The 23,483-nt window shown below is 52.3% G+C and overlaps 1 protein-coding gene across 1 annotated transcript; it reads right to left on the bottom strand.

Moving 5' to 3' along the window:
• Positions 1 to 14,860: 14,860 nt before the first annotated feature.
• On the bottom strand, positions 14,861 to 21,924 carry LOC135881052 (neurotensin receptor type 1-like). Its single transcript, XM_065407542.1, has 2 exons — positions 20,994 to 21,924; positions 14,861 to 15,267 (listed from the first exon to the last, which is right to left on the bottom strand). Exons 1-2 carry the CDS (start codon positions 21,922 to 21,924, stop codon positions 14,861 to 14,863), a joined length of 1,338 nt encoding a protein of 445 aa, XP_065263614.1.
• Between the last annotated feature and the right edge of the window lie 1,559 nt (positions 21,925 to 23,483).

Raw genomic sequence — 23,483 nt, 5'->3', positions numbered from 1 at the left:
ATCACACCCCATCTAACATCCCATCACAGACCATTGGGCACATTTACCTGCTAATAATCAAAGATCAATTAATTGCCAAAATTAAGCTATTCCACCATATCATCCCCTCCATAAACTTATCAAGCTTAGTCTTGAAGCCAGATATGTCTTTTGCCCCCACTACTCCCCTTGGAAGGCTGTTCCAGAACTTCAGTCCTCTTATGGTTAGAAACCTTCATCTAATTTCAAGTCTAAACTTCCTAATGTCCAGTTTATATCCATTTGTTCTTGTGTCCACACTGGTACTAAGCTTAAATAATTCCTCTCCCTCCCTGATATTTATCCCTCTGATATATTTATAGACAGCAATCATATCTCCCCTCAGCCTTCTTTTGGTTAGGCTAAACAAGCCAAGCTCTTTGAGTCTCCTTTCATAAGACAGGTTTTCCATTCCTTGGATCATCCTAGTAGCCCTTGTCTGTACCTGTTCCAGTTTGAATTCATCCTTCTTAAACATGGGAGACCAGAACTGCACACAGTATTCCAGATGAGGTCTCACCAGTGCCTTGTATAACGGTACTAACACCTCCTTATCTTTACTAGAAATACCTCACCTGATGCATCCCAAGACCGCATTAGCTTTTTTAACAGCCATATCACATTGGCGGCTCATAGTCATCCTGTGATCAACCAATACTCCGAGGTCCTTCTCCCCCTCTGTTACTTCCAACTGATGTGTCCCCAATTTATAACCAAAATTCTTGTTATTAATCCCTAAATGCATGACCTTGCACTTTTCACTATTAAATTTCATCCTATTACTATTACTCCAGTTTACAAGGTCATGATCTGGATGATGGGATGGATTGCACCCTCAGCAAGTTCACAGATGACACTAAACTGGGGGGAGAGGTAGATACACTGGAGGGTAGGGATAGGGTCCAGAGTGACCTAGACAAATTGGAGGATTGAGCCAAAAGAAATCTGATGAGGTTCAACAAGGACAAGTGCAGAGTCCTGCACTTAGAACGGAAGAATCCCATGCACTGCTACAGGCTGGGGACTGACTGGCTAAGCAGCAGTTATGCAGAAAAGGACCTGGGGATTACTATGGACGAGAAGCTGGATATGAGTCAGCAGTGTGCCCTTGTTGCCAAGAAGGCTAACAGCATTTTGGGCTGCATTAGTAGGAGCATTGCCAGCAGATCGAGGGAAGTGATTATTCCCCTCTATTCGGCACTGGTGAGGCCACATCTGGAGTAATGCGTCCAGTTTTGGGTCCCCCACTACAGAAAGGATGTGGACAAATTGGAGAGTCCAGCAGAGGGCAACAAAAATTATTAAGGGGCTGGGGCACATGACTTATGAGGAGAGGCTGAGGGAACTAGGCTTATTTAGTCTGCAGAAGAGTGAGGGGGGATTTGATAGCAGCCTTCAACTACCTGAAGTGGGGTTCCAAAGGGGATGGAGCGTGGCTGTTCTCAATGGTGGCAGATGACACAACAAGGAGCAATGGTCTCAAGTTGCAGTGGAGGAGGTCTAGGTTGAATATTAGGAAAAAAAACTATTTCACTAGGAGGGTGGTGAAGCACTGGAATAGGTTACCTAGAGAGGTGGTGGAATCTCCATCCTTAGAGGTTTTTAAGGCCCAGTTTGACAAAGCCCTGGCTGGGATGATTTAGTTGGGGTTGGACTAGATGACCTATATAGCCATATCTAACCAATTTAGATCATTCCAGTGTATGTTTGAAGACGCCAGATAGCTAAAAGTTCAGAGCAATGATCAAACTGTGATGCAGAGTATGTTTTCTATTGCTATTTCTCTTTCTAAAAATAGCCAGCCATGCTTTTTATTATTATTATTAATAAAACCCACTGCAGTTCTGCCATCTGGAGTAGGGGAGGGTCTGCTGGGAGGGAGAGGGAGTCTCAAGCAGCACAGGAAGGGGATTCGGGGCCAGCACAGTTGTTCCATGGTTGGTGGAGTCAATATTTCAGGGAAATAATCTTTGTGCATAAACTTGTCAGTGCAGACACTGTTCTGAATCATTAGCAGGCGAGTGACAAAAGCCCAATGAGCAGAGAACCAGGGCCACGTTTCCATCCTCTCACATCTCGATATGCTGCCCTGGCAACAGGTGATGAGGAATCACCTCCAAAGGTGGAGGAGGAGAAGCCATGTACCCTCAAGGCTGGGAAGATCACAGACACCACTCCCAGGAGGAAACATAGGGTAGTGGTGGTTGGAGACTCTCTTCTGAGGGGGACAGAGGCACCTATCGGTCACCCTGACATGGCATCCCGGAAGGTATGCTTCCTGCCAGGGGCCTGTATCAGAGACATTATGGAGGGACTGTCAATGATCTGGCCCTCTGACTACTACCCCATGCTACTCATCCATGTGGGCACTAGTGATACTGCAAGGTGTGACCCTCAGCAGATCAGAAGTGACTACAGGGCTCTGGGAGTACAGGTGAAGGAGTTCGGAGCGCAGGTGGTGTTCTCTTCTATCCTTCCGGTCAAGGGTAGGGGCCCAGGCAGAGACAGTCATCCTGGAGGTGAATGCCTGTCTGCGAAGATGGTGTCTCCAGGAGGGCTTCGGCTTCCTTAACCATGGGATGCTGTTATGGGGAGATATGGGGTCCACCTATCGAGGAAGGGGAAGAGCATATTTGGATACAGACTTGCTAACCTCGTGAGGAGGGCTTTAAACTAGGTTCGAAGGGGGCAGGTGACCAAAGCCCACTGCTAAGTCCAGAACATGGAGACCTGGGAGAAGGTTTGCAATTTGGGGGGAGCATGGGTTGTTATAGCAGGGATAAAGGAGAGAAGACAGAACTCGGGGGGAAATCAAATCAGTATCTTAGATGTCTGTATACTAATGCAAGAAGTATGGGGAATAAGCAGGAAGAACATAAAATGACAATAAATAAACACAACTATGACATAGTTGGCATCACAGAGACCTGCTGGGATAATTCACATGGCTGGGATATTGGGATAGAAGGGTACAGTTCGCTCAGGAAGGACAGCCAGGGAAAAAAGGGAGGAGGTGTTGCCTTAGATATTAAAAACGTATACACGGACTGAGGTTGAGATGGAAATAGGAGACAGATTTGTTGAAACTCTCTGGGTAAGGATAAAAGGGGTAAAAAACAAGGGTGATGTCATGGTAGGGGTCTACTACAGACCACCTAACCAGAAAGAAGAGGTGGATGAGGCTTTTTTTAAAACAACTAACAAAATCATCCAAAGCGCAAGACTTGGTGGTGATGGGGGACTTCAACTCCCCAGACATCTGTTGGGAAAATAACACAGCAGAGCACAGATTCTCCAACAAATTCTTGGGATGTATTGGAGACAATTTTTTATTTTAGAAGGTGGAGAAAGCTACTGGGGGGAGGCTGTTCTAGATCTGATTTTGACAAATAGGGAGGAACTGGTTGAGAATTTGAAAGTGGAGGGCAGCTGGGGTGAAAGTGATCATGAAATGGTAGAGTTCATGATTCTAAGGAATGGTAGGAGGGAGAACCGCACAATAAAGTCAATGGATTTCAAGGCAGCAGACGTTAGCAAACTCAGGGAGTTGGTAGGTCAGATCCCATGGGAAGCAAGTCTAAGGGGAAAAACAATTGAAGACAGTTGGCAGTTTTTCAAAGAGACATTATTAAGGGCACAAGAGCAAACTATCCCACTGCGTAGGAAAGAGAGGAAGTATGGCAAGAGACCACCCTGGCTTAACCAGGAGATCTTCAATGATCTAAAACTCAAGAAAGAGTCCTACAAAAAGTGGAAACTAGGTCAAATTACAAAGGATGAATATAAACAAATAACACAAGTATGTAGGGACAAAATTGGAAAGGCCAAGGCACAAAACGAGATCAAACTAGCTAGAGACATAAAAGGTAACGAGAAAACATCCTACGAATACATTAGAAGCAAGAGGAAGACCAAGGACAGGGTAGGACTGTTACTCAATGAAGGGGGAAAAACAGTAACAGAAAACATGGAAATGGCAGAGGTGCTTAATGACTTCTTTGTTTCAGTTTTCACCCAGAAGGTCGGCGGCGATTGGACGTCTAACATAGTGAATGCCGGTGAAAATGAGGTAGGATCAGAAGAGGCTAAAATAGGGAAAGAACAAGTTAAAAATTACTTGGACAAGTTAGATGTCTTCATGTCACCAGCGCCTGATGAAATGCATCCTAGAATACTCCAGGAGCTGACCGAGGAGATATCTGAGCCATTGGCAATTCTCTTTGAAAAGTCATGGAGGACGGGAGAGATTCCAAAAGACTGGAAAGGGGCAAATCTAGTGCCCATCTACAAAAAGGGTAATAGATCCAACCCAGGGAATTACAGACCGGTCAGCCTAACTTCTGTACCCAGAAAGATAATGGAGCAAATACTTAAGCAATCAATTTGCCAACATCTAGAAGCTAATAAGGTGATAAGAACAAATCATGTCAAACCAACCTGATAGCTTTCTTTGACGGGTAACAAGCCTTGTGGATGGGGGGGAAGTGGTAGACAAAGTTACTTAAATCCTCCTAGACAGTCAGTGCCCAGTTGATTGTAACGCAACACGGAATACTTACTGGTTGAGGTTCCCTTCACAGTAGTGTGCAGCTGGCTCTCCACCTGGGTCTCAGGGACCATCGCTGGGAGGGTCTCTGGCTCAGGTGTGCTGAAAATATCGTAACTGTCTGGGGAAATTTCTTCACAGGGTCTGTGGTCGGTTCTAAACAGCCACAATATAGCAGGATTCTGCAGTGACCTCTCCTGGCAAAAATCCAATCCAGCTCTGAGTATGCATGTGTAGCGAGAGCATTACTGATGGGCTTGGTTTTGGTCCCTACTGTTTTCATAGTTCTGCTTGAGCTTTGGTTTCAGTGGCCATGGGGGTGTGTCCCAGGAGTGCCCCTTTTCCCCACATTTGTTCCAATAGCCACTTGTAGATATTCACACCCTGGTAAGGGCTGTTAAGATAGGAGTTGACATGTTCCTCTCCCTAGAGAGCAAAGACACCCAGGACCTCCAGATAGGACCACACAGAAGTACAGGCATGGCTGCTGTAATGGATTCCAGGTATGTGAACTTACCAAAGGGTAGAATCACAAAGGGGCATACCTGGGCATATGCCAGCATTTAAAGAGAGAGACACACAAGGTAGGTAAGGTAATATCTTTTATTGGCCCAACTCCTGTTGGTGGAAAGTACAAACTTCAGAACCTAAAAGTCTGTACCTTCAACCAAACACCAACAGAAGTTGGTCCAATAAAAGATATTACCTTACCTATCTTGTATCTCATTTCTTGAGATCAATGTGGCTTCAACACCACTGCAAACAGCATTTAAATAGGAAGGTGACATCCAGACAAGAGACCCCTGGAGCAGACAGGCCAGTCTAGGTATCAGTAGTAGAGTGGGATAGTAGGAGGAGGACTGCTTGAAGCGATGTAGTTAATTCAAAATGGGGATGCATCCACATGAACCATATAGCAGAATATATACTCATTCAAGACTAATGTTATGCTGCTTGCAAAGAGGATGAAAGCAGGATAAGACAAGAGATAAATCAAAAAAGAACTTGTATGGACACAAGGCAGTTGATGTCATGGGGAAAAAAAGCTGTCCTCAGAATCTGGAAATTGGTGGGGGGTTCCTTGAAACATGTATTTCCTGACTGAGCCACGACCAGAGGGATGCATCAGATTTCTCTTCCATGCACTCAGCCAAGCCCAGGGAGCACTGACAGACAGATTCCTGCACTACCATTAATCCCCTCAGCACTTTTACAAAAGTAAGTTACACACATTAAATCAAACATGTTCAAAAAGTTCCAGACAGAAGTGTCTCTAAGGAGGGTCATCCTCAAAGGGCCTCTCCCACCCTAAAGCACATGAGCCAGCCCAGAATCCAGCTGTCCCCTGCAGGGTACCAACCCCACCCGCAAAACGTTGAGAAGTCTCCACAACAAAGCAGAATAATGGCAGGATCAAATGGGAGCTCTGGCAAACCCGGAGCCACCCAGAACTTCCTGCCTCAGAGGCTCACAGCTGCCATGTCATTACACAGGGAGAGAGGGGCGGTCTTGCTGGGAAGCCAAAGGCAAACACATTAAAACATCTCTTGGGAGACGGCTGACAGCCAATTACACCTGTGCTGTGCTCTTAACGAGCGGCTTGCCTCATTCTGCCCGAACTGCAGTTTCTGAATGGTGTGAGGAGGAAGCCCCCCATGTAGTGCATACTGCTCTCATCCAACCAGGAAGTGGGAAAGGCCAGGAGTAGTGGAGTGAGGGCTCTGCATCAGGAAGAGAAGGATGCAACTTTCTTGCCAAGTGCAGATAATAAAATAACGTCATCGTGACAAAAGCTGCAACCTACATCGGCTGAGGATCCTGTCAGGCTATAAGCCTTTGACACAAACAGTTGGGGAAACCCATCACATGGAGGGGCTGCGATAACCTCCATCATTCTCCCAGTTACTTCCCCCCCACGGATTCCTACAGACAGCCTGGATTCGGGAGAACAGAACACTATGGAACACAGAAGGTGCCTGGTGAACAGTTTCGGCGAGTTTGGTCCAGTTCTGCCATTTAACCAGGATGTGTGCTTGCTGGCTCTATGCAAGGGCATCACAGAAAGGACAATGCCTGAAAGCAACAGAATGGGAGTGACGCTGGCAAAGGGACCCATCTCCAGAAGCCAAAGTCCCAGAGCCAGGGGGGAGAGAAGGAACCAAATGAGAATAGGTTCTAAAGTAACTAAGAAAACTGCCTGAACCAGCTAAAAAAAATATATATATAAATATATATATAAATATAAATATAGGGTTATTTGCTAAGGATGGAGAAGTGTCTGACACCCAGCTACAGCCAGGAATGGAGCAATGGGGGCCAAATGTGTCACATCACCAAGACTTGGGGGACTTCAGTGTGACTGCTACTTAAAACATCAAAGAGCCATTTCAGTGCTACCCTGTCCTCCCCCCATTTGTTTTCCCCACTGGTTATATGCTTAGATCAGCTGTCCCTAAAAACCTCTTGCTGCCCCTTACTCGTCTGTGTCCCCACAGCAGGGGCTGCAGCTCAGGGGGATGAAGGGGGGGAGAAAGAAGAGGAGGAACAGGGGTAAAGTGGCCAAGGCTCCCGGCCACAACCAGGGGCCGAAGCTGGAGATGGGGGCAGGAGTGGGAGCGGAGCCGCAGCCAGGCAGCGCCCAGGTGCGGCTCCACTCCCTGCTTTGCCCCCAGCATTGGTCCCAGGCCAATAGAGCCATGACCAGAGCAACCGCACCAAGGCCAGGACTGGGGACGCAGCTGGGGGCAGGACCAGAGCAGAGCAGAGCAGGGAGGGCTTCGTGGCGCTCCCTCCCTGCCTCTGGGCAGGGTTGCCTGGGCTCCACTGCATCCCCCAGACATTCCTCCATACCCCCCTAGAGGGTGCACCCCACACTTTGGGGACCCTCTGGCTTAGACTGTAAGCTTTTGGGGCAGAGGCCTGTTATTTCCTGCACACATAGTGCCCAGCCCAATGAGGATTCAATTCCTGATTGGCACCTCTGGACACACACACCCCCCAGTTCAAAGACATGAACAACGTGGGGTGACATTTTACACACGAACACGATCACTAGAACAAGGACAAGTGATCTAGGCTGGTAAATGGAGGCACCTAGATACTGCTTTGGATTGTGTGGGCAAGTAATGCTCCCCCACCCCCTCTTATGTGCAGACAATGTACTGGAGTGTAGAAGAACAAGGATCCTGCTGTCCAAGCCCAACAAAGCCCTGGATAAGAACAGGAGGGGGTGTTAGATGCCATCATATAATTAACTGCAGAAAGAACCCTGCTGGGGTTTGGCTCTGGAGGGTTGCCCAACAGGACAGGAATGTGTTGTGGGTTTTTTTGAAGTAAGTCTGTCTCCATACTGACAGGTTTCAGAGTAGCAGCCGTGTTAGTCTGTATCCGCAAAAATAACAGGAGTACGTGTGGCACCTTAGAGACTAACAAATTTATTAGAGCATAAGCTTTCGTGGGCTACAACCCACTTCTTCGGATGCATATCCGAAGAAGTGGGTTGTAGCCCACGAAAGCTTATGCTCTAATAAATTTGTTAGTCTCTAAGGTGCCACAAGTACTCCTGTTATGTCTCCATACTAGATTTGAAGTAAGTGTCACTGCCCAGGTTGGGGGGCAAGTGATATCAAGATTGCCCTCAGATAAGGCATTTTCAGAGAGACAAGATGCACTGAACCAGGAGCTCTGCCACAAGCTTCCAGCAGACCCACACGCCACTCACCTAAACGCCCCTTGCCTCAGTTTTCCCTTCAAATAGGGATAGCAATTGTACTTCCCTCCTTTGGCTTGGCTGTTTAGACTATGAGCTCTCTGGGACAGGGGCTGTCTCTTAGTAAGCACTGTACAGCCGAAGAAGTGGGCTGTAGCCCACGAAAGCTTATGCTCTAATAAATTTGTTAGTCTCTAAGGTGCCACAAGTACTCCTGTTCTATTTGTACAGAGGGTTAGTGTAGCTGTATTGGACTCAGGATATTAGAAAGACCAGGTGGGTGAATGAATGAATCTTTTATTGCAGTGGTTCTCAGCCTTTCCAGACTACTGTACACCCATGTGAGGAGTCTGATTTGTCCTGTATACCCAAAGTGTCACCTCACTTAAAAACTACTTGCTTACAATATCAGACACTGAAACACAAAAGTGGCACAGCACACTATTACTGAACAATGGACGATTCTCATTTTTACCCCACAATTATACAATAAATTGTATGGAATATAAATACTGCACTTACATTTCAGTATATAGAACAGTATAAACAAGATATTGTCAGTATGAAATGTTAGGTTGTACTGACTTTGCTAGTGTTTTACGTAGCCTGTTGTAAAACTAGGCAGATATCTAGATGAGTTGATGTACCCCTTGGAAGACCTCTCTGGACTCCTGGTTAAGAACCACTGTTTTATTGGATGAACGTGTGCTGGCGAGAGAGACAAGCTTTCAAGCTCTGCAGAGCTCTTCCTCGGGTTGGGGAAAAGGACTCTGAGCGCCTGTCTAAACCACACAGCTTTTAGCAACAAGGCTGTGTCAGCGTGTGTAAACGCTCTTTGTTGGCACTTTTGCCGACAAAAATATTCCAGCCCCACGAGCAGGGTTTTAGCTTTGTCGGCAGGAGAGTGCCACTTGCATTGGCAAAACTTGTGTGTGTGTGGGGGGGGGGGGGGGGGCTTTTCTAAGTACCTGTGAAAGATAAAAGTTGTGTGTTTCAGAGTAGCAGCCCTGTTAGTCTGTATCCGCGAAAAGAACAGGAGTCCTTGTGGCACCTTAGAGACCAACAGATGTATTTGAGCACAAGCTTTCGTGGGCTACAGCCCACTTCTTCAGATGCAGGGCACGCAAAGTGTTGTGGACAATTCCGCGGTGTCGACATATGCGGCGTGTCCCGGCTACCGACAGGTGGAACAACTGTTTGTGCGAGTGGTTAGCACAGACCCTACGGGACCAGGCAAGGAGAAGGGGCCTGTTCAGAGCCGGGAGGCAGCGGGGCAGGGGTGAGAGCTGCTCAGCCCAGGACGGGCAGTGTCCAGCCCCGAGGCGCAGGCGGCGGCCAGGGAACACGGCGAGAGCCGCGCGGCAGCGCTCACCCCCAGCAGGGGACACGGGCTGGGGCCGAGTCTCCGCGCGAGGCCACGCTCGGGGGCAGCAACGGCTGGTCCGCCGCTGGGGCTGGGGCCCGCGTGCGGGGAGCGGCCTAGGCGGCCCCGCGGGTATTGAGGGGGGGGGGGTGAAGAGTCTCCCCCCCCCGGGCCCCACAGACCTGCCCAGCAGCCCGGGGGGGGGGGTTGACCGGACCTGACCCGGGGCCCGCCCGCCTCGCAGCCCCCGGCCTCTCACCTACCTGCCGCCCCGCCGCTCAGCGGCCCCTCGGCTGCCCGCCGCCATCTCATACCTGCCGCTCCGCCTCCCCATTGGCCTTCCGGACCCCAGCCCCTGCAAAGCGATTGGCTGGAGCGAGCGCCGTCCCGGGGCGGGGCCACCCAAGGGCGGGGCCGCCATTGGCCTGTTCGAATAATCAACAGCCGACCCGCGCGCTGGCCGGGCGGGGCCGCCGGGTGCGCAAAGGATCCTGGGGGTTGTAGTTTTCCTGAGTGGGAGGGGATCAGGAAGCCCCGCCCCCAGGCTGAGGACACGCCCCGGGGGGTGGAGCAGCTCTGCCTGAGGAGGGGGTGGGGGAAGGGGGCAGGGGTTGCACAGCTGCCCAGGCTGAGGCAGTGGGGACGTGCCAGCCCCTCTGTGTGGCCAGGGGCAGGGGGGTACCTCAGGTCCCCACCCCTCAGCACAGGGGCAGGCCAGGGCCCCTCCAAAGGGGGTCGGGGTCCTTATCCCCATTGCACAGCCAGGGGCCAGGTGCAGGGGGAAGGGCTTGCCCAAACCACAGGGGGGAACAGTCCCAGTCAGAGCCAGATCTCAGACACCGCTGGTACCCCCAGCCTCCGGGGGAGCCAAACCCCTCCCCCCCTTCGTTATCCTGGGGCCACCCGGATAACTGCCGAGCGGTTCCACTGACATCAAGGCAGTTATTCCAGCTTTGCATGGGTGTAACAGAGCCCAGCATGGCCTGACTTCGTTCCCAGTTCATTTAGTAGCTGAAAGGAGAGTCTGGCTGGGGAGGATAACGACTACCCAAGTAAAACCAGGGGATCAGCAGTAAGAGGAGAAGTCACTGTGGGACCCATTCTCCCAGCCTATGTTAAACTGTGGTCCGCGAGCTCCATTCAGGGGGTCCGCGGATAGTTCCCTCTAAGGTGCTGTGATGAACTGGGACTATTCTTAATGTGGGCTTTGAATGCTGAGTGGGGAGTGTTGGCTGGGAAGGCAGGGGAGTGTGGCTAGGATGGTCTGCATTGGGGGATGGGAGACTGGCCTTGAGGGAGAATACCTGAGCATGTAACGTGAGAACCTAGGAAGGGGTTAGAGGCCAGGTGACACCTTGGCCCGGGAAACTGAACAAAGGCTGGGGAGAGAGTTTTCAGGAACTGACTGGTAATGGAGGGAGCCCAGACGGGGCTCTGCCTCCCCCAATGGGGCTGTGGTGCCCCTGGGACCCCAAGATGGACCTAACTGGGAACTGGGATTGTTTAGTCTCCAGAAGAGAAGAATGAGGGGGGATTTGATAGCTGCTTTCAACTACCTGAAAGAGGGTTCCAAAGAGGATGGATCTAGACTGTTCTCAGTGGTGGCAGATGACAGAACAAAGAGCAATGGCCTCAAGTTGCAGTGGGGGAGGTCTAGGTTGGATATTAGGAAACACTGTTTCACTAGGAGGGTGGTGAAGCACTGGAATGGGTTACCTAGGGAGGTGGGGGAATCTCCTTCCTTGGAGGTTTTTAAGGCCCGGCTTGACAAAGCCCTGGCTGCGATGATTTAGTTGGGAATTGGTCCTGCTTTGAGCAGGGGGTTGGACTAGATGACCTCCTGAGGTCCCTTCCAACCCTGATATTCTATGATTCTAACTGGGGGGGCGGTCCTGTTGTCTGTGCCTGCAAGACCTGTCTTGGACTGTGTTCCTGTCTTCTAAATAAACCTTCTGCTTTACTGGCTGGCTGAGAGTCATGGTGAATCGCAGGAAGCCGGGGTGCAGGCCCTTGTGTCCCCCCACACTCCGTGACAGGTACGCACCTGGGCGGGCGCACACAAGGGAATAAGGGGCCACCCACGTAATGAGTGGAGCCGTACAGGCATGGCTCCACTAATTAGGTGCCTGGACCCTGGAGAAGATACACATGTAAGGTGAGGTGGTGGCCTTGGGGGAATAGGGGGTAGGGGGCAGTGGGGTAAGAAGAGGGGGTGGGGGAAATTTGGGACATGCAGGGCTCCAGCAGCCAGAGAAAGAGGCGACTTTCCCCAGCCTCAGCTCTGTGGCTGCTGTGGTGGGGGAGAAACCCCTCCTTCTCAGCCCCAGCTCAGGAGCTGCCACTGCGGGGGGGAGACGGAGAAACCCCCCCTCCTTCCCAGCCCCAGCTCTGGGGCTGCTGTGGTGGGGGAGAGAGGGCACATCCATCCCATTAGAAAGGTAAGACTGTGTGCTTTTATTTGTAGGACAAAAAAAAGTTAATTATTATTACGTTTTTTTTATATAGCGCTTTTATCCAAAGCATTTTACAACAGTTAGCTAACGGTACAAACAACATTTGGAAAGATCATTAAGTGGTCCGCCGAGACCCTCAGCAATTTTCAAGTGGTCCGTGGAAAAAAAAGTTTGAGAACCACTGGCCTACGTGATGTAGGGGACAGCAGAGAGGGAGCTGGCCTGCCGTGGTGGCTTGGTTCCCCTGCTGAGGAAACTGGGCCCTTCACTCCGGGGTCCCCTTAGCTCATGTTGGTTACCTCCATGACTTGCCCAGCCAGAATCCACTCCCTCCCAACCTGCACAGCTCCCATGCAGGAGAAAGGGAGGAACATGCCACAGACACAACACACATACAAACGTCCACCTGTGCAGGCAGAGGTCTGCATGTGGAGAGACCCCCACTATGCAGTTTTCAGGGGGATAATCTGGCTTGCAACATTTAAGGACTGATTTTCAGAGGTGCTGAGCACCCGTATCACCAGTTGGATTCAGTGATCCATAAACCTCACCACCTTTGCAAACTGGGCTCCTAGAGCCTGACAGAACATGAGCAATAAACAACACTGGAGGTGTAGGAAGAACAAGTCATGCCAAAAACCTGTTTTTTTCTTTGACAGAATGGTCGATCTTTGGACAAAGAACGCAGCAGGTGTCATGTTTCTGGCCTTAATAAAGCACCTGATATGGTGATTCACAAAATCATATTAAAATAAATAATTCCAGCTGTCTTGGATAGGAGCATGGTCACATAGACTAGAAACTGCTCGACAAATAACTAACAATAATGGAGCCATAAAATGACCATGGCAATGGACTGACTTGGAGGTGGGTCTAGTGAGGTGCCTTGTGGTGGAGTGGTAGGTCTCATCTTATCTTATTTATTAAATGAGCTGAAAAAGGGAGCAAGTCGTGATAAACTCTCCAGATGATGCAAAACTTAAAGAAGCTGCATCCGCCATGGAGGACAGAGAAATGATACAAAAGGTCCCAGATGTTAGAACTATTGGCAGGGAATTACAGATGAGATTCAACTTGGATAAATGCAGCTGATGCACTTGGGAAAATAAAACCATCTGGGAAAGAGAAATCTAGCAGTGAATGAGGAGAGTGGGCAGAGAATTAAACAGCAGTTTGCAATGCATTATGCCAGAAAGAAACGAACCTGATTTGGGGCTGCCGAAGCAGAAGCGTGACATGCAACAAGAAGCTGGTATTCTGATGTACAGCCCTCAATACAGACAGACACAACTCTTTTATTAGGCCAGATCCTGATTAGATCCTGTGTTTTTTCTCAGTCCTCACTCAGGGAAACCCCCATTGAAGTTTAACCTCTGACCCTAGTAAGCTAAAATATTAAGCAAAAAAAGAAAATCACGTGGATATGACCTTGTATTCTGTACCCATGGGACTTGCCACAGGATCCGTCCCTGCCACAGAACTGTGTTCCTCAGTCTCAGCCTTCATTTCAAACCATGATGTCTCAAGCTCTCTTCTGGTTGTACAGGTAACCTTGAAAACATAAGCCAGGTGAAGTGAAGCAGTGTTTTGGTCAAGAAGCAGCAGGCAGCCTGAAAGACTGGCTCCGAGAAAGGCAGGCTGCTCCATCATCATCACACGGGGTGTTAATGCCAAAGACTATTTAAATGTCAATATTTTTAACTATTTCACTGCCGGTCGTTTAGCTAATGTGCAGTCTCACCATCTCCAGCTGCCTCTTTACTACCCTCGTGCCGAAAGCCCCAGTGTTTGTGTGTCTCTCTCAAACGCACATGCGGCTCCCCTGGCCCCTCCGATGAGTTACGCGTTCTCACTGCAAACGTCTAACGTGTGGGACAGCATCAAATAAATGTAATATCAGAATAACTCAGAGGACACTGCTGATTGGATTGTGCACGTTCAGATTTAATTTAAAAACTCTATTTTTAATTAAAATTAAGCTCCTGCCACATTTCCCACCTGCTGCCTCAGAGCCATGCAGAATCCAGGGACCGTGCTGGAGACTCCAGGCCCAGCTTGCCATTGTATACCCGGGGTTTTGGCTTCGGGATCCATTCTCTCCTATCTGGAAATACCGGCTCCAGGCTCCAGTGGGAGTAGTGTCTGAGTAAGAACTGGGAGGTAGCAGCGTAAGGAGCTCAGGGTTTGCTCTGGGATTCTGTGCTATTTTGTGGAGTTGACTCCATGTCCCAAAGGATTTTGGGATTCGTATCCGTATCTTGCATCCGTTCTTGGAACAAAGGAAACCTGATCAAACTGAGGTTGGGGGACACCCTAACTGGAGAAGGAGGGAGCCCTAGCCCTCCACAAAGTCTGTTCCTTTCTCCTGTTGCAATAGCCCTCCAAAACATTAGCCCGCCCAGCACCAAGAGAATACACAACTAGATTTCAAGCAGGTACAAAGCCTACTCTGTGCCACACAGACTGAGCCATGCACCACAATAGTGACTGAAGCACCTCACAACAGCAAACACGCCACAAACAACTCAGCAACAGATTTCCACACAAGAGCAACAACTGAACAGCGGAACTGCTAGCTAGTCAGCTGTTACACCAGCAGCAATCCGTGCTGCAGTAAGCCTCCACTTGATCCCCTAGCACCCGGGGGGAGGGGAAAGTGTGCAAGCACGAATGCATGCGCTCCAGGGTATCTCACACGATTGTGCCAGGACATTGTGAATAGTGCACGGCTTTCTCTATTGTGCACAGGCTGGGTTTGCGCTGGGTGAGGCTCACGGGCCCGCTCTCTTCCCACAGGAGAGGAGCTGGGGCTCACTGGGCTGAGAGTCTCTGGAGGATTTGCTTGGCTCCCCTTTGGTGGAATTTAAGGTCCACAAAGATCTTCCAGCCCTGGGCGCTTGCCCTCCCGACCTGACACAGGAGCCTTGCAGTTTCTTGCTGATCCAGGGCAGGAGTGGGGGGAGGCTCTCGCGGCAGGCGTTGCGGAAGGAGGCTGAGGAGATGCAGAAGAGGAGGGGGTCCAGGGCACTGTTGAGGTACCAGAGAGGCAGTGAGAGGTAGGTCTTCAGCCAGGTGTAGAGCACCAGGACGCTGGTGCTCCAGCTGTGAATGTAAATGTGCATCAGGGATGACGCCGTGTCGGGGAAGTTGCAAAAGAAAAACGCAGCCACCACAGCACCTGCATGGAAGAGAGGAGAGAGATTCATGCCCAGCCGCATGGCACAGGGCTCCTTGCACAATGGGATTCTGCAGCCATGGAATGACCATAGCATTGTCCCTCTTTTAGAACCTGATGCACAACTGCACCCCCAAACTCAGCTTTCATTACCAAAATGTCTCTCGAAAACTTTCAAAAGGGACCCAACTGTGACCAAGACAGTGACACCTGCCTGAGTCTGCAAAGAGCCTGAAACCACAGCTCTGGAAGAGAAAAATTACACCTTGTTCATCACGATGAACTTCAAAATCACATTTCCACTTGAATATTTTTAACCTGCTCTTGTCACAATTAACACCTCAGCTTGCTATAACAGAGAGATCAGAAAGACGGTTTAATTTCCCTGTTTTTTTCAGTATTTCTTTTGTACATGTGACAATGCTTTCTGTATAGGTAGTGTCACTATGTCATGTAGAAACAGAGAAGAGAAAAACATTTTAGAAGTAGGAAAATGGGATGTAAATCAACAGAAATCAGCCAACTGCTAATGGACAGAGAGATTACTCTTAAAATGTTTTTTATGTTTACTGGATTTCATCTTGAGGGGTTCCTTGAGATTTTAAGCCTCCACACGCAACCATCTCGCTGGTGATTGTTAGAAAAATATAAAGTAAATAAAATAAAAACTAAACAATAATAATCTTGCTTCTGGCCTTGCTTTTAAACAAGCAAAATAAGCAAGCACGAGAATGTAAGTGAAAGCACAAGGCTGCACCCCCTGCCCTCCACCCGGTAGCCTTGCCTTTCAGTAACCAGAGAAGATAAGGGGCTAATGGAGCAGCAGGAAGGTGTTAAGAGAAGATGCGAAGTCTGCAAAGTGACCATGGCCACAAGTAACCCCACTCCTTACCCCTCCCACCAGGTGCAAAAGAGGTGGTCTTATCACCCCCAGGCTGCCCAGAATGGAACATGACCATGTATTGGAAGGGGTGGTACCAGGTGGGGGCACTACAAGTATAATTCAGTTTGCCAAGAAGAGGGAGGCGGAAGAGGGAGCTCCGTCGGCGTGCGGAGCTAGGGGTCAGGAGAAGGAGGGGGTTCTAGTGGTGTATAGAATAGTAGTTGGGGGAGGGAAAGAGGAAACTATCGGCATATAGCGATAGCCCGACTGTGTAAAGGGCTTTGAAATATGCTTGCTTGTTTAGCCCCAATAAACCCATCCAATTGCCTGCAGACTGGACTCTGGACTGTTATGTTAAGTAAGGGTGACAATACCATACCATGCCACCCTGACTTCTGTGCTCCTGCTGGCAGCGGCTCTGCCTTCAGAGCTGGGATCCCGGCCAGCAGCAGCCACAGCTCTCCAGCCGCCCAGCTCTGAAGGCAGCACCACCGCCAGCAGCAGCGCAGAAGTCAGGGTGGTAGAACCGCAACCCCCCCTGCAATAACCTTGCGACCCCCCCACTACTCCTTTTTGGATCAGGACCTCTACGATTACAACACCGTGACATTTCAGATGTAAATAGCTGAAATTATGAAATGTATGATTTTTTATCTCCTAGGACCGTGAATTTGGTAGGGCCCTAGATATAGTGTACTTCGACTTTCAGAAAACCTTTGGCAAGGTCCCTCACCAAAGGCTCTTAAGCAAAGTAAGGAGTCATGGGATAAGTGGGATGGTCCTCTCACGGATCAGTGACTGGTTAAAAGATAGGAAACAAAGGGTAGGAATATATGGTCATTTTCACAATGGAAAAATGCGGGGAAAGGAGTCCCCAAGGATCTGTTCAGGGACCAGAGCTGTTCCACCTATTCATAAATGGTCTGGAAAAGGGGGTGAACAGTGAGGTGACAAAATTTGCAGATGATACAAAATTACTCATATAGTTAAGTCCTAAACTGACTGGGAAGAGCTACAAAAGGATCTCACAAAACTGGGTGACTGGGCAACAAAATAGTAGATGAAATTCAGTGTTGATAAATGCAAAGTAATGCACATTGGAAAACATAATCCCAACTATACATACAACATGATGGGGTCTAAATTAGCTTGTGGCACCTTAGAGACTAATAAATTTATTAGAGCATAAGCTTTCGTGGGCTACAGCCCACTTTTTCGGATGCATATAGAATGGAACATATGCATCCGAAGAAGTGGGCTGTAGCCCACAAAAGCTTATGCTCAAATAAATTTGTTAGTCTCTAAGGTGCCACAAGTATTCCTGTTCTTTTTGCGGATACAGACTAACATGGCTGCTACTCCGAAATCTAAATTAGCTGTTACCACTCAAGAGATCTTGGAGTTGCTGTGGATGTCTCTGAAAACAACCCTAGCTACAACCAGCAGGGCCGGCTCTAGGCACCAGCAAAACAAGCTGGTGCTTGGGGCGGCACATTTTTAGGGGTGGCATGGCCGGCGCCAGAATGCTGCCCCTAAAAATGTGCCCCGGCCGCCCTAGCTCACCTCCGCTGCTGCTGCCGCTCGCGTGCCACGGCGCACGAAACAGCTGATTCGCGCGCCGCTACTCACCCTCCCTCCCAGGCTCTCAAACCTGGGAGGGAGGGGGAGATCCTGAGCGGCCGCGGCGCGGGCGCCGCTTCTCCCCCTCCCTCCCTCCTAGGCTTGAGAGCCTGGGGGGAGGAGGCAGGGCTGGGGATTTGGGGAAGGGGCGGAGTTGAGGTGGGGCCGGGGGTGGGGTAATTAAAAAACGGGTGTGGGGGGCCAAAATTGTTTTTGCTTTGGGCGGCAAAAATCCTAGAGCCGGCCCTGACAACCAGAACCCCTCAATCAAGTCCTTCTGGGGGGTTCAGGGAGCTTAGACCCCAGCTTGGGGTTCCCTGTGTTGCACCTCCCAGCCCAAAACTGAAAAAACTCCCAAAACCCTCCAGCAGCTTTCTCCCCCCTCCCCTCTGCTCCTCCTCTCCTTTGTTCAGTCTCCCAGGCAGAAGGTGTCACTTCTCCCAACCCCCCTCCTGGCTCAGGTTACAGGTCAGGTAGCTTCCTGCAAGGGAAGTCCCCCATCCCCAGTGTAACCCCCCTGCAACATTCCCAGGTCAAATCTGCCCCGCTCCCTGCTCCGTCACAGCAGTTCTGGTGGCTCTATCTCTAAAAAGATATATTAGAATTGAAAAAAGGACAGAGAAGGGGAACAAACATGATCAGGGAGATGGAACAGCTTCTGTACAAGAAAAGATTAAAAAGACTGGGACTGTTCATCATGATGGGTGTGGAGGAAGCGAGTAGGGAAGTGTTATTTACCCCTTCACATAACATGAACAGAGATCACCCAATGAAATTAACAGGAAGCAGGTCTAAAGCAAACACACACAAAGAAGTATTTCTTCACACAAAGCACAGTCGGCCTGGGGAATCGTTGCCAGGGGATGTTGTGAAGGCCAAAAGTGTAACTAGGTTCAAAAAAGAACTAGCTAAGTTCCTGGATGACGGGTCCATCAATGACTATTAGCAAAGATGGCCAGGGACGCAACCCCAAGCCTCTGACTGCCAGAAGCTGGGAGTGGACAACAGGAGATGGATCACTCGATAACTGGCCTGTTCTGTTCATTTCCTCTGAAGTGTCTGGCACTGACCACTGTGAAACAGGACACTGGGCTAGATGGACCATTGGCCTGACCCAGTCTGGCCGTTCTGATGTTCTGATACGGGCTCAGGGGCCGTGAGCTGCAGTCAAAGTTTCCTGGGATGGGGAATGAGGAATTCAGCCTTCCTCCTCCACATTTAACGTCACCTCTTGCCCTGCCCAGCTGAGGGCGGGATGGGGAGATGCAGCCCCTCCCGGCACTGCGATTCTCAGCTGCCTCCTGTGCACCAACCCCCCAAATCAACTCTCACACGTTCCTTCGGTGCCAAATGCCCCAGCAGCCTTGCCCAGATACCCCAGATCTCCACCTGCCCCTCCCCGTTGCTAGAATGCTGTTGCTCACCACCACACAGAAACCTGCAGCACAATGAAAATCCCGGGGCAGCGTACAATGAATGGATTGATTCACCAGCTGCTCAGGCTTGCTGTACTGGTTGCACTGGGCTGGGCAGTAGGGGCAGTAAGGGAGAGAGGGCTGGGGGAGCAGAGCCCCTTAATTCTGGTTCCTGCCACGTAATTCCAGGGTCCCTATTGAATCATTTAGGTCTAACATGCTGCACGGGCCCCAGGGCCGTGGTTATGGAGGGGCTGGGCAAGGCCATGAGGGAAGTAGACAGGGCTGGGACTGGACTGTGTGGTTTGGCTCAGCTCCGGCCTCGAGGAGGGATGAGCCCACCGACAAGGGAGCGTTTGCATAGAGAGTGTTCCCTGTGCTCGGCACAGAGGCTGCTGCTGGGCCCGACTCCATTCGGTGACTGCCTGCAAAGCAACAGAGGGTCCTGTGGCACCTTTAAGACTAACTTTTGCATCTGAAAAAGTGAGGTTCTTACCCACGAAAGCTTATGCTCCCAATACTTGTGTTAGTCTTAAAGGTGCCACAGGACCCTCTGTTGCTTTTTACAGATTCAGACTAACACGGCTACCCCTCTGATACTTGCCTGCAAAGGGAGCTCCGGGGAATTGGCAATCCCCACTAGCGGGCAGGGCGCTGAGTGAGCCAGCCACCTGCAGAGCAGAACCTGGGAACGGAACGCGCGGAAGGAAGGAGTCAGAGACATCTGCTCAGCCTTCTGGAGGGGTCTGACTAACCGTGTGTAGACAGGACGGTCTGTTTGTTCCGGAGGCGCTGGTCACAGCGCCAGAACGCAGGTACATTGGGCTTTGCACGTGGACTGTGAGCTCCTGGGGCAGGGAGCACAGCTCCCTGTGTCTCTGTACAGAGCCGGGTCCAATGGGCCTGATCCCGACTGAGGCCTGCGCCATTCATGCCACAACACTAAGAATAGCAGTGTCAGGACTGCACTTCCTGCTGGGCAGATGGGACCGGTGCGTCAGCGGCTGAAGCTGTCAGGATGACTCTGCTAGGAACAGGGATTGGCTTGGCTTCACTCCCCGCGTGGGGTTGGTTAACTCCTGGGTGCACCCTGGATATTGGATGTGGCAGTCACACTTATGCAGCTTTTCACTCCTCCAGTTCGTTAACACACATTATTTATTTTACTGATTAAAACGAGTCTCAAAAACAGTTTAGATTTTCAAAGGGGCTGGAGGAGGTGCAGGATACCCTCCCAGGCCCCCCACATTGCCCCAGGCCCACCGGACCGTCCCAGCCTCACTGGACTGCCCCAGCCACACCAGACTGCCTCAGGCCCAGGCCCCAGGCCCACGAGACCGACCCAGGTGCAGTGCGTGGGACAGTACATGATGTGATAAAACAAGCAGGATGTGACGCTGCTCTGGGTACGTGGGTGTGCTAATAAATTGGATCTAGCCCCGGCTCTGCCACTGACTCATGTGACTTGGACAAGTCACTTAGGCCCAGATTTTCTGAAAGTGGCCTCTGAGTTTGGGGCTCGTCTGGGCCAGCTGGGGCCTGACTTTCAGAGGTGCTGAGCCTTCACGCTGACCGGGGGCTGCCGGTGTGCGGCAGCTCTGAGAATCAGGCCCCAGGCGTTCAGAGCTGGCCTCTTAGAACGTGTCACAGGGGACGAGAGGCCACGTCTGGAAGCGTGGGGTCTTCCCCCCACCGCCTCCCCACCTGTGAAATGGGCTGAAGACCCTGCCCTGCCTCGGGGAAATGCTGCAGGGCCCTGGGACGGAAGGTGCTAGGGAAGCGTTGAGCGCCGTTCAGAGGCTGTCGCTCACCCATGAGGTGCCGGGCCTTCCTCTCCGACGGAGGCAGGCTCCCAGGGGGCTGGTTGACCTGTGCGGAGAAGCCCCTTGAGCAGCGGTGGGTCAGAGCCATCTCCTCCCGCTGCCGGCGGGTCTGGCTGAGGTGGCGGAAGATGAGGAGGTGGAAGGTGACGATGGCAGCCAGGGGGAGCAGGAAGCAGAGGACACTGCGCGCTTCGATGATTCTCCTGTAGATGATGTACGGCTTGGGCTCCAGCATCTCGCAGACGGTGGAGAGAAAGACACTCTTCTCCCGGCGGGTGGAGGTGTAGTCCAGGATGCAGGCTGACGCCTGCCCGTAGACCACGGTAAGGGGCACCGAGCTCATGAGGGCCAGCAGCCAAATAAGGGCCAGCAGGTAGGCCATGCGGGACTGCCGCAGGCCGGTGATGGCCCACATGGGGTGGCAGATGGCCACGTAGCGCTCCGTGGTGAAGGCGACGATGGTCCAGCTGGTGGTGGCGCAGCACAGCTGGCGGGCCATGAAGTAGAGCTTGCAGACGGCGTCGCTCAGAGCCCAGGGGTAGTACTGCCAGAAGTAGCGGTACAGGGTCACCGGCACGGTGAGCAGCATCAGCACGTCGGCCGTGGCCAGGCTCAGCAGGTAGAAGCGCACGGCGCTCGCCCTCATGCGCCCGCTCCGCAGCAGCGTCAGCACGCTCAGCCCGTTGGCCAGGAGCCCGAAGACGAAGAGCAGGCTGTAGAAGATGGTGACGGGGATGGCCACGTAGTCGGGCTCTTGCTGCTGGGCACTGATCAGGAGGTGCTGGGGGTCTGGCTGGGTCACGTGGGCCCCCGCGGTGCTGTTCCGGGCCGACCGGTTCTGAGCAGTCAGGTACCCCAGGCACTCACTGGCCCCAGCACCCAGGGGCTCAGAGCCGTTCGTGCTGGAGCTCGGGGCCATGCAGGCTGCCGGGGGGCCCTGGGGAGCCAGGGGGCCTCACCAAGGAGCTGGGTTCACTCTCCAGGGCCAAGCAGGTTCAGAATCCGACCCCCCTCAGCCGAGCGCTGCGTCCTGCCTCTGCGAAGGGGTAGAGCAGGGAATGCTGGGAAGGCGCGGGATTCGGGGCCGGTTTCTCCTGGTTCAGCCTGACTCCTCAGCTCTGCAGCAGCTGGCCCCTGGAGGGAAAGCAATGAGTGTCATGGTTTGTCTCCACCCTGCAGAGGGGCCCGGGGGGGGGGGTGGAGGTTAGGTGGCTTCACCCTGCCCACCACCCTGACACCAGGCCCCTTCCCAGCCCTCCCAGACACTGGCCGCTCCCCCTGCTGAGGGAGGCAGTGACAGGGCTGGGAAGAGGACCCAGGTGTCCCTGGCCCCAGCTCTGCCCACTAGCCCTCGCTGTCTCTCAGTGTCGGGGGGGAGGGCGGCAGGCCGTGGCGTGCCATCCACTCACCTGTCTGGGTGCTGCTGCGCCCCCACGGCGACAGACCCCTGGCCCCGCAGAGGGCAGCTGTGGCAGGGTCCCAAGGGGAAGGGCGTCAGAGCAGCAGCAGCTCCGACTGATCAGCCCTAGAGCCAGGCAGCCGGGACAAAACCCGACCGGGAGGTGGGAACAGCTGGGTGAGGGGGGCTGCACCCCCTGGCCCGTGGCCATGGCCGGGGGAGGAGCAGCACTGGTGTGGGGGCTCAGCCAGCCCCAGCAGACGCCTGCACAACCCACTCGCTGGGGAAGACACCAGCTGGAGGGCAGGTCTGATCGCCCAGCTCCCGTCAGTGGGCTCAGCCCCAGGTCCCAGCGCACTGCACAGCCCCGCGGCAAGCAGGCTCCCCTGGCAGCTCCCCCAGCAGGGAGCGCTCTCCCTGGGTCCTGGCTCTCAGCCCCACAGTGCCATCGACGCCGTGACCCCCGCCTCCCGGCCACACCCTCCCCCTGGCTGCAGCTGCTCCCAGGGCGAGGTTGTCAGGCCGAGGGGCAGAGGCCTGCCCGCCCACGCTGACCTGGCAGGGCCTGGCCACGCTAAAGCCAGGTGTGTTCTTGGCACAGGGCGGCTAACGCGGCGTCTGGGTTTGTGACGTGGGTTAGCGGCACCAGTCCACCCCTGGCTGCCCGGCAGGCTTGGCCTTGTGCCCCTAGGCTGCAGGCCGCTGGGTCTGCGCTGCTAGCAGGGCCAGAACACACCTGGGTTCGCAGAGCGGCCCTACCCCGAGCTGCTGGAGGTGGGGCCGAGCACAGGTCACCCAAGGAGCCAGCTCTGCCCCTTTCCTGCTGCAGGGAGGGCACCGGCCACTGCTCCTGGGTCTGCCCAGGGTGTCCCTTGGCACATCCCGACTGGGGGAGCCTGGATACTCAGGGCTCCCTGCTCGGCCAAGGGGGGACCCCGCAGCACCTCCATGGGCTAGCGGGGAGAACGACTTTCTAGGAAGCTGCTCCACAAGGAGCTGCCCTGGGCAGAGGAACCTTGCCCATGGGGCAGATGGAGGGGCTGCTGGGGCACACCCCCTCCTCTCCCTTCCTCCATTCC

Source organism: Emys orbicularis, chromosome 7, assembly GCF_028017835.1.
Source record: "Emys orbicularis isolate rEmyOrb1 chromosome 7, rEmyOrb1.hap1, whole genome shotgun sequence".
NCBI classification, from domain to species: Eukaryota; Metazoa; Chordata; order Testudines; family Emydidae; genus Emys; species Emys orbicularis.
Note: the sequence above shows the minus strand (reverse complement) of the source record. Positions and strands in the feature narration are given on the sequence as shown.